Source organism: Nothoprocta perdicaria, unplaced genomic scaffold (genome assembly GCF_003342845.1).
Source record: "Nothoprocta perdicaria isolate Ctin4 unplaced genomic scaffold, notPer1 scaffold_140, whole genome shotgun sequence".
NCBI lineage: Eukaryota > Metazoa > Chordata > Aves > Tinamiformes > Tinamidae > Nothoprocta > Nothoprocta perdicaria.
The window spans coordinates 1,865,665-1,881,834 of NW_020454539.1; the positions used below are offsets into that span (position 1 = coordinate 1,865,665).

Here is a 16,170-nt window from a genome sequence, read left to right on the forward strand (position 1 = left end):
CATGCAAATATCTAACTATCTATCTATCTAACTATCTATTTGATRCACTTAAAAGACGCTACTAAGTACTGAATAGATATCCAGATTTACAATCTCACAAAGACTTCTGCAGGCAATAAAACAGCACTGCTACTATGCCATAAGATATGGGCCTGAATTCTAAGAGTCAGGCTGAGTTTCTTCTGATTTGTGCATGAATACTTTTTACCTCATTACAAAGCATCAGTCAATCATTGTGTCTAGGCAACTGAGGCTAGATTGGAGCTCTGTAATTGAAATTTCCCATTAAATTCTATTGATAAGAAAGAATCGGTGTAGAAAAGAGATCGTTCTATAAGAAGAACAGGTGGAAAATAGATTAAGAACATAAAATTTTAAGTATAAAAATATGCATTCACTGTGTCTTGGGGAAAGCTTTTTTTATAATAATAAAGTAAAAGTAAAATTGAAAAAAAAAGCAAAATTGAAATTTAAATAGAATAATGTAATCACATATTCAGTGATTAAAAGCCTAAAATGAGGACTTTGAAAAAGTATGATGACAAATTTGCTGTTCATTGGAAATTTGAAGCTCATGAAAATCGCTTTAGAGTCCTGAAATCACCATAGTTAACATGATGATTTATTTATATTTCACTTATAATTGATTTATTTATATTTCACTTATAATTAAATGATAATTTAAACTGGCATAAAATTACATCAGTTGAATAAATAGCATGCATGACTTCAAATCTGTGATATAGACAAAAAAAAATGTGTAAATACAAGGGATTATATATTAGAAAACCCCAAATGAAACATTTTTTGGAATGGCATATCCCCTAGGTGGGACCATGAAAAGCAAGTGAGGAAATGGTTGTCATGGAATTGAAACAATTATTGTATGAAAATTGATGAGAAAAGGTAACCGGACATCATGTGCCTGTGAAATGGGAAGTATGAAGTTCAGTCTTAACAAAATAATAATTTCTGTACTTCCTGAAGTTATGTTTTCCCTATAAAAAGTTTTATTAAAATCCATATTCATATTCCACAGGGGATGGAATAGGATGTTACTAAAAATGCTTTCATCACCTAGCAACACTAATATATGATAGTGATCATTCCTAAAAAAAAAATAAATCCCTGTTAGATAAAAATGTCTTTGTTTCAGAAAGTAATTTAGAAGTCATGTYGGTAAAACATGAGAACAGGACTATGCTTAGAAGCTCCTATGGCTCAGAAATGAAACAGAAGCAYTGACTGTATCTACGAGGTGGTAAAACATACAGGACTGAAGATACTTGTGAAATTCATTTTGATACAAATAATATATGCATATCCATATGTGTGCATATACATATATTTATACATTTTAWATTTCTTCAGATTTTCAAAACCAGTGACAAGGGGAGAGTCTTGCATAATTTTAAAAGTTCTAATTTATGGAGAAAATCTTCAAAAACAACCTGATTTAGAGCTCATAACCAGAACGTAAATGAAAAAAAAAATCATGATTTTGTTCAAAAACAACTTTGCAATTTTGGAGGTGTGATTCATGATTAGCATAGGCAAAGCTTCTGATTGCTTTAAGTTGTCTATTTGCAAGCTGGTAGACTAAATCATAGTCATAACAAAAAAGAATGTAAAATGAATACTAATGAACAGTTGTACTGGTAATTCCCTCAGACTTACTGCTGTCACAGGATGCTGTTCCATCACCTAAGATTAATCCTGAACTGGGAGCTGTGCAGGGTAACACAGAAATTCCCTCAAGGATTGCTGGGAGGACACTGGGCAATTTGAACACTGCCCCTTAAAGAGACACATCAAGTTCCCACCATGCAAGCAGCATCACTGATGACTTCAGCTATTCACCACCCCATTGTGCATGTCCATGGGACAGCAGAGGGGCCATCCAGGTATTCCCCAAGGACAGCAGCTGCAGCCGTGACAGCCTCYTTGGTGTGTCTCCCACTGCTGAGCCCAAAGGTGACATGTGGCACCCACTGCAGAGAGGAGGTCACCAACCTGGAATCACTGCCTTCGCTGACCATGGACTGTAGGGAGCAGATGTTTCTCTTTCACCTTTTCCTTTCAGCTCCATGCCATTTCTTTCTCTCACTGCAATCARTATTTATAACACAACACCTTCCTTCAATTTCAGTTCATCTAGAACCACTCTGAGGCTCGATTTTTCACCACATTTCATGGTGGCTTCACAACTGCCTTTTGTACAAAGAGGTAAAAATCTGTTCTTCCAGCCTCTGATATTTTCTTTCTATTTCTGTTATACTTGCCATGTTATGGSTTCTGTAAATATCTGTTGCATGGAGGAGTGGAGAAACAGAAGAAAAGAATATGCTCTGATAACACTTAAAAGTACAAAACACCTTGAGACCATTCCCGTGCTGGTCTTTGTGGGTCAGGCATATGGTAATTCTAAACTTGTGGGCAAGGGCTAGGGTGGTAGTACCATTTAATGAACTTTGAATTTAAGATCACTATATTAGGTGGCTATATTAACTGCTTCATTAGTAAAAACAGCATGCTCATGAAGAAGATGTTAGAGATTTAATTTACTTTTTGCAAAGCAAATAAAAGTATCCTACAAAGTGTGAATGGCAGCATTAGTCACACTAGATATTATCTTCCTCTATAAGCAATCTTGATTGTAGTGGTCTACTCATATATTAAGCTGCCATTTACTATCAGTAAAGCAGTACAGCAGTATCCCTAAAAGCTGCTCTGAGAAATGCTAAGTGAATTATAGAAAATACTCAATTTGATCTAGTTGTGAAAATTCCTTCACAAAATTTGGTAATTTTAGCTAAATCTAACATTTAACAATGTTAGATTTAAATAGAATAATTTTATTTAGAATAAAATTTTGACCTCATCATAATCGACTGAAGGTCTTCCCATCAACTTCAGAGAGACCAGCTCACTCATTACAGTTAATATATCTACCCAGTTGCTGTTCAAAGGATCATACTTTATAAATTGGTATGGCCTGAAATCAGCCAAGAGTGAGTGGGACTATTTGTAGCACTAAATATATGCTTTTGTTTCTGAAACCAGTCCCTTAATGAAGAAATTTACAGCTCTCAGAAGTACTCTTTCATTAATAACATCCTATGAGTRTATAATAAACAGGCATGAAAAGGCAGTAAGCTGAAATTTTATTATTCAAACACTGTAATACTGCTCAGAAATCACAACAATCAGAACTTATTCCCAATGCCCAAGTTGCAGCCATCTGAAACTCAGAAGTGCAAAATGTGAAGACACTGACAGTTAGAAAACCATTCTTCTGATTCCCATTCCCAGCTGCTAGTATGCAACTCATCTAGTTTAACTGGGTTTCCCCAGATTCAGTGTGCCTTTAGAAGACATATATCACTGTTTCATATACGATGACATACTGCAGCATGACTGAGAATGTCAAGCACCCGCAACTTCAGAAACAGCACATAAAACACTTTTAAAACAAGGTTTGTCTCAGAGGTCTTCAGAAAATGAAGAGTATCTGCAGTCCCAAGAATGGGTGCTGGCYTGTAAACCAGGAAATACAGTTTGTATTCCTACTTCTGTCACTAAGAGGACATTTCGGAAGAGACTCCAGCTTTTTAAGTCTCTGGATATACAATTCTGTTGTGGGTCACTCTGTAGCCCATAACTGGACTATAATGTCTTGAAGAAAGTGAGTTACGCCAGGAAATCATAAATCTTGTTTGCCACATGAGGGCTACCACAGACTCACYCTTCCTTTCCCCTCAATTCACCTTTCTCTTGTGTATCACCAAGGCCTTTTCATTTCCCTTTCATAATGAGCACAAAAGAAATAGTTTGCTAATGGGTATAAAGCCTCCTGAGGCCATCAATTCAGATACCCTCGCTCAGTGATGCATCAAAGCTATTTCCATCAGGAGCCCCTCAAAACTGAGCTGCTGACTCCAGCTTTGAGTTGTTTTATCAGAGTAGCTGCCATTTCAGATGCTGCCTGTGGCAAAGCTGAATGAATCTCCCTCTTTGGAAAATGTCCCTCAGATTGAAGGAGACCCAGACCTAAAGGTGCTTACTGCTTTTATCTTTTCTGTACACAAGAGAAACATTTCCTTATCTATAGCCATCAACTGACCCATTTCAGTCATCTGCTTTAKGAGGAGATTAACCTGAGTTTAAAAATACCTACTTCTCTCCCCTGACTATAAGAGTGTGAGAGTGATTAGCCCAGCTGTATATATTTACTCTGTAGAAATATAAATAGATAAGAAGAATCCCATCTTTGCTGATAGATTTACTACTAGGATGTTTACAGTAAAATCAGTAGCTGCTAGTGCAGGCTGAACATAAGGGAACATGAACATGAGGCAGGCTGATCCATTTTCAGTAGGTATAATGTGGGAACAGGGGAAGAAAAGAAGATCATTCAGGATTTCCTTCTTCCCATTCCTTCTTCCATTTCTTCACCAAGGACAACAAGAAAGGGTTGTTTCTTTGTGAAACTTACTGTGCTAGAGCTGCAGCACACAGTGAAATAGACCTTGAGCTAATTTGGCTTTCTGTATAGGAGCTAAAGCTGATAAGAGATCTAACAACTTAAAGAAGGCTTCCTTGGCTGACAACAGAGGTGTCACAATGGGACTTGCCAGACTGGAAACTGAAATCAAAGTTTTTGCAGTGTTTTGCAATTTTCTTTTTTTTTCCAAAACTACAGGCAAGTCATTTTGTCATTAATGTACTGTAGTATCACCAAGAGTCTCTAATTGAACCTATGGACCCATAATGACAGATGCAAGAAAAGCAACTAATGAACCACTCTATCTTTGCTCAGAAGAGACTGCAATTGCTCTTTGCCTTCTTTATCCCTACTTGCAGTCTACTGCAGAGTCCTACCTACCTCACGCCAGTATCATGGGGATGATTTCAGAAATGCTTTTGAAAAGCCTACAAGCTGTGGAACCGGCCACTTTAGAAAATAACAGCCATTAAAAACATGGTTTGGAAAGCAGTGGAGCGGTATTTACCCATTTGTCTCAGCTGCAAATAATATCTCCTTTACCAACGGGATAAACCACAGATCCATGGCTGACCCACAACTGCTCTTTTTGGGCATTAGAGGCTCAGCTATGTCTTTTTAGTTTTGCAAACAGAGGGTTATTTCAAGGCTATTTATGCCTGAAGCACATTAAACACAGAGTTCATCTGTGCATTGTTTCCAACTGCTGATAATTCAGTTTTCTTGTAATTAGGAAGTTGTACGACCTCTAAATTTAGGCTGAAATTTCTGGTATAGGCAAGACATGAGGATGTTTTATCAAGCACTTGGCTAGAGTATCTCTACCCCAGCTCATTCCCCTGCCTGAGCTTTTGTTTTCTTCACCTTGCAAACGCTGCCTGGTGAGCTTTTCTCACTCAGAAAGCCTGGTGAGTGCAGACTCAAGAAGGAATCAGCCTGCAGCTTGCAGTCTTTCAGCAGCTGCCTTTCAGCGGCCTCTCTGCATCTGGTACAAAAGATGCTGCCCGAGCTCCCAGGAAGCACTCCTTACAAATACAAAAAAAAAAGGTTTTATTGACCATGATCTTACCTGCATGGCGACTGCTTTGGGCTGATAGGGAGCCAAACCCATCACTGCTGCACTTGCACAAAACTTGTAGCCTGCAGTTATCACGGGTTGTGAGCCAGACATGGGAGACAACAACTTCTTCACCTCCCGTGGTAAATGCCCTGGGCTAGCCACTGTTTTGTCTGACCTTCCTTTTAACTCTATTATGGACCCAGGGGGAAAAAAAGCCACTGACTTCTAAGCAATGAATCACAAAAAGAACCAAGMAACTGATGCAAAGAATGGGCTGTATTTCACAGGAAAGCAATCACACCGAGAGGCCTGGAGAGGAGCAAATGATAGGTTTTTTAATGTATTTTTTAAACTCTCTAGGTGCAAACAATGATCATTTATACGTGAYAAACTCTGGAAAGTTTACAAAGGCAGTGACTGCAAACAATTAGGATGAAACCAGCTCAGTCTCTCCAAAGGAAGGCCGCACCATGATAATCTCCTGTAGAAAGGGCTGACTGTCATAGATACAGGTGAAGAGAAATTGACTGTCCTGATAATTTGGGGGTGGGGGGGATAAGGGGGCTCATAAAAAGAGCTCTACTTTAGTCACAATAAAAGGTATCATGGGTATGGGAAACCCACAAAATGAGAAAGTCGTTAGAGCCATGCTTGTTTTTAAATTCTGATCAAAAGTCGGATCCCATAATGATGGGACTATGAATCATGCGAGCCCAGAAGTAAGAGCTTATATCTTAAATTTTAAGCAGATTTCTACTAAAAAAAAAAAAATCTTACATCTCTGATATATCCAAATATGACAGTATTTTCTTTTATGCATCACATCCTCTGAATTCCCTGTCCTTTGGAGCTCCAGGTTACATTGCTACACATCAGCTTTGGGACCGAACACAAGAATGAACATGCTGACAGCACTGCCTTCCCAAAACTAGATGAAAGATGTTTCTATATCTCTGTATTTGAAAGGAGTAGAGTTTATGTTGTGAGAACACATAACTGTTTATTGGTATAACCTATTCCAACAGATGTAGGAAGAACAGCACAGCTCAAATGAAATGTTTGCAGAAATGGCATAGTTGTCTTGTATCAAAAAGCCTTATTGTCTTAAGATCCCTTTTAAAAAATAACTTTTTCAGCAAAAAGAACTAAAATAGTATCCAGATCAGATATAATAGCTTGCCACCAATATATGCACACCTAATTAATCCGCAACAGTGGCTGGTTCCTCTGACCAAAGTATCACTATTTCTGTGCTAGCTATGTAGAGAAAAAGGGACGTTGAAGTTCCTCTAACCAGGGTACAATATACCTAGCCATATCTGTGCTAGTATTGTAGAGAAATAAGGACTTCTAAAATATGATTCATCTCATCCTTAGGTAGTCATCAGAAATAGATCTACTGAACTACACTACAGAAGTACTTATTTCTCTTCACGGACCACAAGAAGAGCCTACACAATTCATTTGGATGTAGCTGTCTAAAATTGTCAAAGATCTATCCTATCTGTTACTCTGCTATCAATGCAAGGCTTTTAATGTGGGTCCAGATAGTTCTGTTTACCCTGGAGCAGGACATTTCCATGTSTTAGAACATAGAAGGGCTACAGCAGATTCCTGGAAGTCTACTGGAGACTAGTATTTCTATTGAATTCCTATGATTTTGTGACAATATTTCCTTTATGAGTCTTTTCATTATGAACTTCAGAACTAAGGTACTAAATTCTTTGAACAATACAACCCCACAACTAATCATATGTCCACAATTTCAAGGAAACTACAAGTGGTTTGCATCCTTTCATCTGATCTTAAAGGGTGTCTGGAAAATGAATTCAGGTTAAAGATCTACACTTTACAAATCTAAACTTAAGTAAAATTATGTCCTTGTTCAAAGTACTTGTCTAGACTAACTCTATCTTATCATGAACACCTCTTTCAGCATGTTGGGAGCTAAATTTCAGAGAACCCAGGTCTCTAAAATACTGGTCAGTAACTGGTAGTGTCATGTGTTAGAAGGACAGAGCAGGCAATAATATTAAGTGTCTTAGGTATATGAATTCCGGTATTCAAATAGTTTGACCTAATTTTAGTCAACTAGGTATCTAAGTGTCTAAATAAGCAGTAATAAACCTAAGGAAAACGTAAAAGAAGATTGCATGAGCAAGTAGCATGCCTTTCAATTTCTACGTAAGTAGGCTTTTTCTAAATCACAAAATTTCAACCTAGTCTTGAGAATGCTACTCTTAGCATTCCACTTAGATCCTCCCTGTCTCTTTCCATATATTCTTTCACAGAAGGAACTAACGTGCTAAATGGGACTTTGGATCTATTTTGACATTCTCCCACCTCATGTGGTATTCAAGTAATCGCTTGTACTAGTAGGAGGTACACAATATCAGGAAACCCTCTATAGATGCCTTTCTGTCAGTGCCATCACAGCTACTTCTGATCATTATAGGGAAACTTCACCATCAGAAGAATTTTCTTTAAAAAAAAAAAAAAAGAGAGAGTTTCTTAGCTATAGGTACATGGATAGTCTCTAAAAACTGTGGTAATTTGATTACTACACTGATGGAATAAATCCTGGGATACTGGTGAAATTACCATCTCCTCATCACTCTGACATCACAGACCTCCTTAGCAGAAAATAATCTGAGCCTGCCTTCTGCTACAGAAATAGCCTGTGCACTTCCCTTAATCAAGACAACAGAAGACACCATGTCTCACTGTGCTCTGGTAAGAAAGGAGTTTACATAAACCAGATTAAATAACCTCTTCAGATGCTACAAATTTTATTTAGCTCTGTTTTCTTGGTCTACAAATTCGCTACTTGATGTACAATGGTCTGTCTTCTCCACCTCCTTGGCCAAATGAAATTCATCAGGAATAGAAGCCATGCCTGCTTTCCCAAAACATTGCTTGTGAGCTAGGGGAGCTCCTTATTTCCAGAATATTCAGTAGAATCTCCACTTTCTGGCAAAACAGGAGAATTTTGGATGGTCAAGCAACTATTGGGCAGAAGATTTATGCATTCATCTATTCCACAATACAAGATCTGAAAAAAATATGCATACTTGGAAGCTGTGCCTTCCAAATACACAGTTGATGAATCTTACAATATTTGATGCTTTCAAAGTACTAGTTGCAATCACTAATAGCAATTAACTCATTCATCTTCAGGGCGACCCTCTGACTTAGGTAAAACTGATATAATTAACACATGAGCAAAATGAGATTTAGGAGTTAAGTCAGTTGCCTGGGCATAGGCCTTCACGGTCTAGTGGATTAGACATCTGTCCCTCCAATCAAAGAAGTTGAGTTTAATCCTTTTCCTGACATTGATTTGCTGTGTGACCTTACGGAAAGTCAATTAACTTCTCTGCCTCAGCTGCCCTGGAGATAATGATGCTTACCTACCTACTGACACATGGGTGTTTGGAGGCTGTACTAAACGATACTTTTAATGTACTCTTAAGGCCTAGCAGTCAACGAGGTGAGACACTAAAGCTTCCTAGCTTTAAGGTCCTCGCTGCCGTATCTAATTCCTCCTTCCCAGACCAAAAATAACTTGGGGGCAAGGAGGAATTTCTTTAGGCTAAGACACAGCTTGTGAAACTCTAGGTGGCTTCAAGAAATTTTTTCAGATCCTGTTTGATCCGCAAATGTATTTAGAGTGTGGATCACCATGAGAATTGCAACAGAAAGTTTATTTTTAACTCAACCCTGGAAGAAGCTAGCATCCTTGCCACCTTGCAGTGATGTAACGAGCAGATTGTCAGGGCCATATTTACTGAGTATACATGACACACAGAGTTGAGCCTGCCAACAGTGACAGGGGCTCAGCCCCAACAGGTTGGCTCCATGGGCCATCCTCAATCTTCCTGTCATTCTATCAAGATTTCTCCAGGTAGCCTTATCACCAAGCAGGATGAAAGCCTGAAGAGTCAGTACACATACCCAGCTGAAGTGGTCCAACCTGACCACACTGCAGGGTCTGCCTTGTCACCTCAGAGCACTGGGGCATTGTGCTGGACAGGGAGAGAACCAAAATCTCATCTGTTTGGTTCATCAGAAGCTTGAAATTTTGGACTGCAGCCATCACTGCTCATCATGGCCAGTCATAGGACATTTAGAGGTATTACCTCTGCAGCACTTGAATTGCTTTGCAAGTATTGAGGCTGATATCTAGGCTGGTAATTTTTCTGTGTTATGTTACATCTCTTTCCCTACGTTTCAATTTGCTTTGAATTACTTCTACAAAATATTCTGCTGATTTATACAGCGTTGCCTAAGCTCATAAAATCTCCCAGAATTGTAACATATCAAGAAGCCAGTCAAAAGTAAATGGAACATAAGAAAACAACATTTGCCCTTATTTCTGTGAGCAAGATCAACATCACTTCTCTTTAACATTGAAGGAAATGTCAAATATTTTTGTTTGTTTGTTTGTTTGTTTTGTTTGGCTTGCTGAATTACAGGTAGTGAGATGAGCATTCATGCAGTGAGAAAAAATAATAACCAGTTACTGTCTGCAATGATTGCACCCATTGCTGCTTGGATTCCATATTCTTGCTTATCTGACCSCGCAGCGGCTGTTTTATTTTGCTGTCCTGCTCTCTCCACCCGCTGACCAGCTAACATTTGTCTCCTCTCTGTTCTCCCTGCTCTGTTGATAATGTGTTTAACATTTACTCTGATGCTATTCCTTGAGGCTTTTCAAAATCCTTCTTGGAAAGAAGCCCATTAAAAATAAGTCCTTCRGGGAAAGACAGGAAGTAAAGCAAAAGCAGAAAGGGCACACTCACCAAGACACCCTTGTAAGCTTTGCCTTGCTGAAAGAATGATAATGAGTTAATGCAAACCCATATTTACAACAGTAAATAGGGAATAAACATTGCATTCTCCTAAAACGCAACTGGGATGATTCAATAAACTTGTTGGGTGATGTTTGTGCAAACATCTGCATGCTAAATCACAAGAAAGTACTAACGAGCTGTAAGGTGAACAATAAAGACATGTACAAGGCTGAAAGATTGTCTTCAGCTTGTCCATATATATGTACTTACCGCACACCAAAAAGCAAGCGGTAGCATAAGCCAAGTAGTTCTATGTCTATACACTCTGGAAGAACTTAAAGATAATTTGCAGTAGCTTGTGAAATATATTCTGTAGGTCTGTGCACTGTGTACAGGTAGCAACAACAAAGACAGCGTTCAGCCCTCACGTAGCTGAAATGTGACTCTTCGTTTAAAATCAAACATGAATGGATTAAAAGTACCTATGTGATGTATGTTCTCTACCCTACACATCCGGCACAAGCAAAACATATATTTGCATTTAGACAGGCTTTTGTTATTATTTTTCAATGTTACTGACAGTACTACATTCCAAACGTTTGTTAGTTTACCTCATAACGGTAACCTTGCTATCCTATCCTTGCTGTCCTAACCTGCTATCTTATCCCAGCACTTATGTTTTGGGGTTTTTTTTGTTGTTGTTTGTTTGTTTTTGTCTTAGTGTTTTAGAGTGTGAACCAAAGTTTGGCGATTCATTGAAGCATTCATTTAACTTTAAGTTTGAGCTTCAAACATTGCTGGATCAGGGTCTTTGTTTAAATCTATATCCTTTAGTTTTAAATAGCATATCTTGCAAGATCTCATAAAATTATCCAGCATCTCTAAACTACACTTTAAGCTAAAGATTAATATGACATGACTTCAACTTTATCTATTAACATAGTAAATATCAAATACCATAGTAAATACCAATACCAAGAAGAATGGCTTATTTTTCTTTCTGTCTTTTTTTTTTTTTTCAGTAGATTTTATTTGGCCCTATGTGCATACACTCACAATTTTCTGTGAAATATCTACTCATTTTTTAAGTTAGGAATGAAATGTGTGTTTGATTGCAATTTATTGAATTAGATGTAAGGCAATAATGCAAGGCCTTCAGATTCATATTGGCTGTGCAGCAAATTYATGGTGCTGAAGCAAATGAACTCATTTAATATACAGTGACCTTCTAAAATATGGGTGGCTATTCATGTGATACAGGGTCTATCTAGATTGTAGGAGGGAAGGGAAATCTGTTCATTTTAAGTTTGATAACTTGATAATTATTACTGTAAACAGTGTTTTTACTTCCTATTGTGATCACTAGAAGACAATGCATTGCAGCATTAAACTAGTGCAGATACAGAAGATAAAGGCAAAGCTTAATCTTGGTAGGATTAGTGCATCTAAATTGATACAATAGGAAAAAAAAAACACAAAAACCAACCAAACAAAAAAMTCAGAAAATGCTGCAGTTAGGTTTCTTCAGGGAATAGCAAAATGTCTTGGCTAGTAATTTTCAAGTCTTTATCAATTCTGATTGAACCTGGAACCTCTGTTTTGATTACTGAAATGAAAAATGTCTACTGTAGTAGCCTCATCTGTACTTTAATTAAGAGCTTTGTATTTAAATATAACCACCTAATCCTCTAAGGTTATTTTTAAAGTAAGCTTCTGGCAAGGCAGCAGTATGGTGGATTAGAGGCTTGGAATTGAGGAAAAATCATCATTCAGCATACAGTTGAGAATAACATGCACATATATAGAAATACATGTGTACACAAAATCATGTAACAAGATAACAGGACTGGATTTATTAAAGCCAAATGGAAAGATATTTCCTGTTCTAATATTCAAGATCGCTTTTAATGTATGTGATGTAAATATCACACTGCAATCTGATTCATGTATGATACGACAAACAATCTCTTATTTCCTAAAGAAAGCTCCATTTTTTCTACAAACCTAAAACGTACAGATTATCAACTATTCCATCTAACACTGATCATTACATTTGATATGCGTATGTAAGATATATCMACCATCTAAATCAAGATGGTTTATCAAGAATCATGAAAACATGAGATGAAAAGCAGATGTGGTAGATGTGGAACGCAATCATGGAAAACTAGTAACCGGGACTGCAGCCTGTGGGCATACATGAGAAGTCTTAAAAAAGGAGAGGTGGAGGAGAGGTGAAAGAGTCATGCAAAACACAACTGAACGTGTTAATCCAGATATCAATGTYGTTCTTATTTAAGAGAGAAACTTACAGCTTCCAAATTTTAATGGACAAGCATGTGCATCCATGGGGAAATCTTCCAGCTGCATAGGACATTCAGCAGAGATGGTCAATCTGTAGAGGAGTAAAAAGAAAACCCATCACTGTATTCTGCACCTTCTATTTCAGGCGAGCTCTCTAACATACAAGTGCTGACACAGGCAAACTTTTCCTGAGGGCTCCTCACTCCTGCTGAAATCACAACAGCCTCTGCTTAACTGAATGTGAGATAAGACAACAAACCACTGTGTATGCTGTTGGTCTTACGTTTAGCCATGTAGATGGCTATAGATCTTATTTATGTAAGTTGTTTCACTAATATCATCTGTATGTGAAAAAGCTTTGCTGGAGGCTTCTGCCCCATATCTTACTCTTACTCRTATTCTTACCTTAACTGCAACTGAACTAGGAATATGACTCACAAGAGAAGCACTGTTTTAGCCCCMAAAAAAGGGCTGATTTTTCCTGTCTTAGACACCCAAAGGGATAGACAGAATAGTGGATACAGGGAATAGGAGACATATCTCTAGTGGACACAGGGTTAGGAGAAACTCTTACAGAAAGAAATATATCCCAGGCATGTTCTGTGCAATTATCAATCCAGCTGAACATGAAGGAAAGTCTGAAATGAATTTCTGACCAATGCAATATATACATTCTTCAGAGCAAAAGCTTATCTTTTCCAGGTGCATACGGTACAATGAGAGTTCAGTTCTGATTAGGTTATTTTGATATTTGGCTAATATAAATGGTTTGCTCAGGAGGTGAGGATGCAAACCTCCTGTTTTACATTATGAACACACCTACGCCTTCCTCTTTTACACAAACATTTTGTCACAGAGCCAACAGGTCAGAAACACACAAAGCATCAAATACTGGCCTATGCTGGGATAATGCAGAGACCTGTTGGAGAGGAGCCCTGGTTCTTTATGAAACTGCTTCCCTGGTGGTCAAAATCCTGCAGGTAATTTCCCAATATCCTCTCCCCAGTAATCCACAGTATCCTTTCCTGTCACAAAAGCATCATGTACCCAGACTTCCCAACAATATATCTGCTGCCTCCTATTGCCACACCAAAGTGAGCACTCCTGTTACAAGAACTTCTATCCAGAGGGATCATAAAGCACAACAATCTGTCCATGTACAGATGGCATAACATTCATCCAGCCCAATTCAATGGGACACAACGATGCCTTACCAAGGCACTCAGGCCACATGGGCGATAAATTGGGAGAAATAGCTTTGCCAACACACAGAAATTCTGGATCTTTATCAACAAATAGAAATGACAAAATACGCACACAGCAGTGCAGCATTGTCAGATAAATAGCATATATGAGGATGAGAAACAGCAAGTAAAGAAAGAGAAACTGCAAACAGTAATACAAGATATAAAAATAATAAGGCATATAGAGCAAAGCGGGGGAAAAAAGCAGGTTCAATRTAGAGATAATGTATCTTTTTGTTAGAATAGGCAGGAGGTCTACTATTTGGAAAAGAAACGAGTGAGGACAGAGTTATCYGCCCTCAGGCAAAACTGATCTTGAACTTCATTTTTGTAAAAGAAGTATCAAAATCACTAAAATATGGAACTGTCTGCTGTGGAGACTGCCCTTGGGCACCAGAGCCACAGCTGCTGGGAGTGCTACATGGATGAATTTACCACACCATTGCTAGTATCATCCCATCTAGTACTTTCATCCCTTTAATAAAAATCATTCTAACGGATATTTCTAAGCAACATGACCATTTTTCCAAAATATTGTTATATTTTTCTATATTAAGCACTGAAAATTTAATTTTCTTTATAAGTTCAAAAGACTACATCTTCCTTCAAATGTCCATAACAAAGCTGACTATTTTTACTACAGCTCATCTCCTATCTGTCTACTAATAGTTTGAGGATGTTGTTTCATGTCATCTGCAAAAAGATGTTGTCACTTAACATAGTACTTGTCATCCGCAAACTTCAAAGGAAGGGATGCCTATATCTATCTTACTAACAGAGTTAGTTGTATGAATGAAAATTCAAGCAGAATTACAAACAAGATTTTCCATTTCATCCCATTGTCCTATGAACTGTATCCTTCTACCTGCATCTCTGGAAAAAAAAAAACCCTCTTGGGCATAATGAATGATAAAGGCTCTTGATTGTCCTGTAGATGTGYGGAAGAGATAAGTAAGGATGCAGTAGACAAACATGACCTAGTGAAGTTTAGTCAATTACCTCCAGAAATTCATTTTACCTATTTTAAATGAAAGGATGATACATAAGGCTATATGGCATCTTATTGCCTCAACATGTCTTAAAAGCTGCAAAGAACTTGTTTCAGTTAGGGCTGCTTCCATGTCCTTTCTGAATTCCTTATGGTACGAAAGGTGGCATATCATTTAGGTATTACCAGGACATATCTTGGTGCAATATTTTGGGTCTGTTCCAATGTCACTAACTAGTCTACACTCTTTGCTTTTTTATATGAGTTCTTTGGATGAAGAAGTGGCTTTTGCTTGTTATCAATAATCTCCTTTTCCCATCCCAGGACCATTATGGGTCCTGGATAATTATATTATTCCTAACAGTATGCAGATGAGTCTCTTAAGTAATTTCAAAAAATTTAGTGTATTCTATTCTCCTAGTTATGTCTTATTAAGTATGCATGAAACAAAACTTGTAGAGTGTCTTGTAAAATGCATAGCAAAGAAAACTTGACTATGGATTTTGAAATATTGCACAAATGTAATCACTGCCACTTTCTGTGAGGCTCTCTGTGCTCTCCAGTAGTTGCTTTTCATTAATGTGCAAGGTTTGAAAAACAGAGTCACAAAATAGATTCTTGGTTCAAAACGATTGGATTTTCTACAGCATACAGAAAAAGAAAAGCCACACAGCAGCCATCTCTAATAGTTTGTGAGGTAAAATCAGGGGTCATTAGAAATAGAATTGCTGTTAGCGCACAGTAAAAAGTATATATTCATATTCTAGCTCCAGGAGTCCTAAGRAGCATTGTCACTTGCGCCTCTATCTGATTGGGAGCTCACAGCTTCCAAGGGAAAACTTGCCAGCTCCGCGTACAGGCACACGGACAACAGCCAGACAACACAGGGACTCATCAGCATACCTTTGGTATTAGTGTTGCATTAAGACTTGGGTAACCTTTGCATATCCTAGTTTACACATCTGATTAAAACAAAATTACCCSTTCTTTGTACTTACTGATGGAAGGCAAAGAAGGTTCTAGCTCAGTTATCTGAGCTAGAGATACTCTTCAAGCCAGAATTTTACTTCCATAGCACTAGAACGGTTCATACAGCAGTTCTTTTAAAATCAGCATTTAAAACTTCCCCTCCCCCATTATCATTCTGTCTTAATAAAAGAATTATGGGATCATTTTCACTCAAACACATTTTTTTGACAAGATTCTAAGTAGCTGTTAAAGGTCCTTTACAACAGGAGGATGAATCTCTGATTTTAATGAAGTCTAGAGGAAAATTC

General features: G+C 37.8%; 1 protein-coding gene across 2 annotated transcripts in view; it reads right to left on the minus strand.

Moving 5' to 3' along the window:
* Nucleotides 1–16,170, minus strand: part of GABRA5 (gamma-aminobutyric acid type A receptor alpha5 subunit) — a 55,519-nt gene that overhangs the window by 14,217 nt on the left and 25,132 nt on the right. For both annotated transcript variants that reach the window (XM_026034265.1, XM_026034266.1), the window contains exon 6: nucleotides 12,670–12,752. In XM_026034265.1, the coding sequence (XP_025890050.1) occupies nucleotides 12,670–12,752 (83 nt within the window). The remainder of the gene's footprint in view (nucleotides 1–12,669; nucleotides 12,753–16,170) is intronic.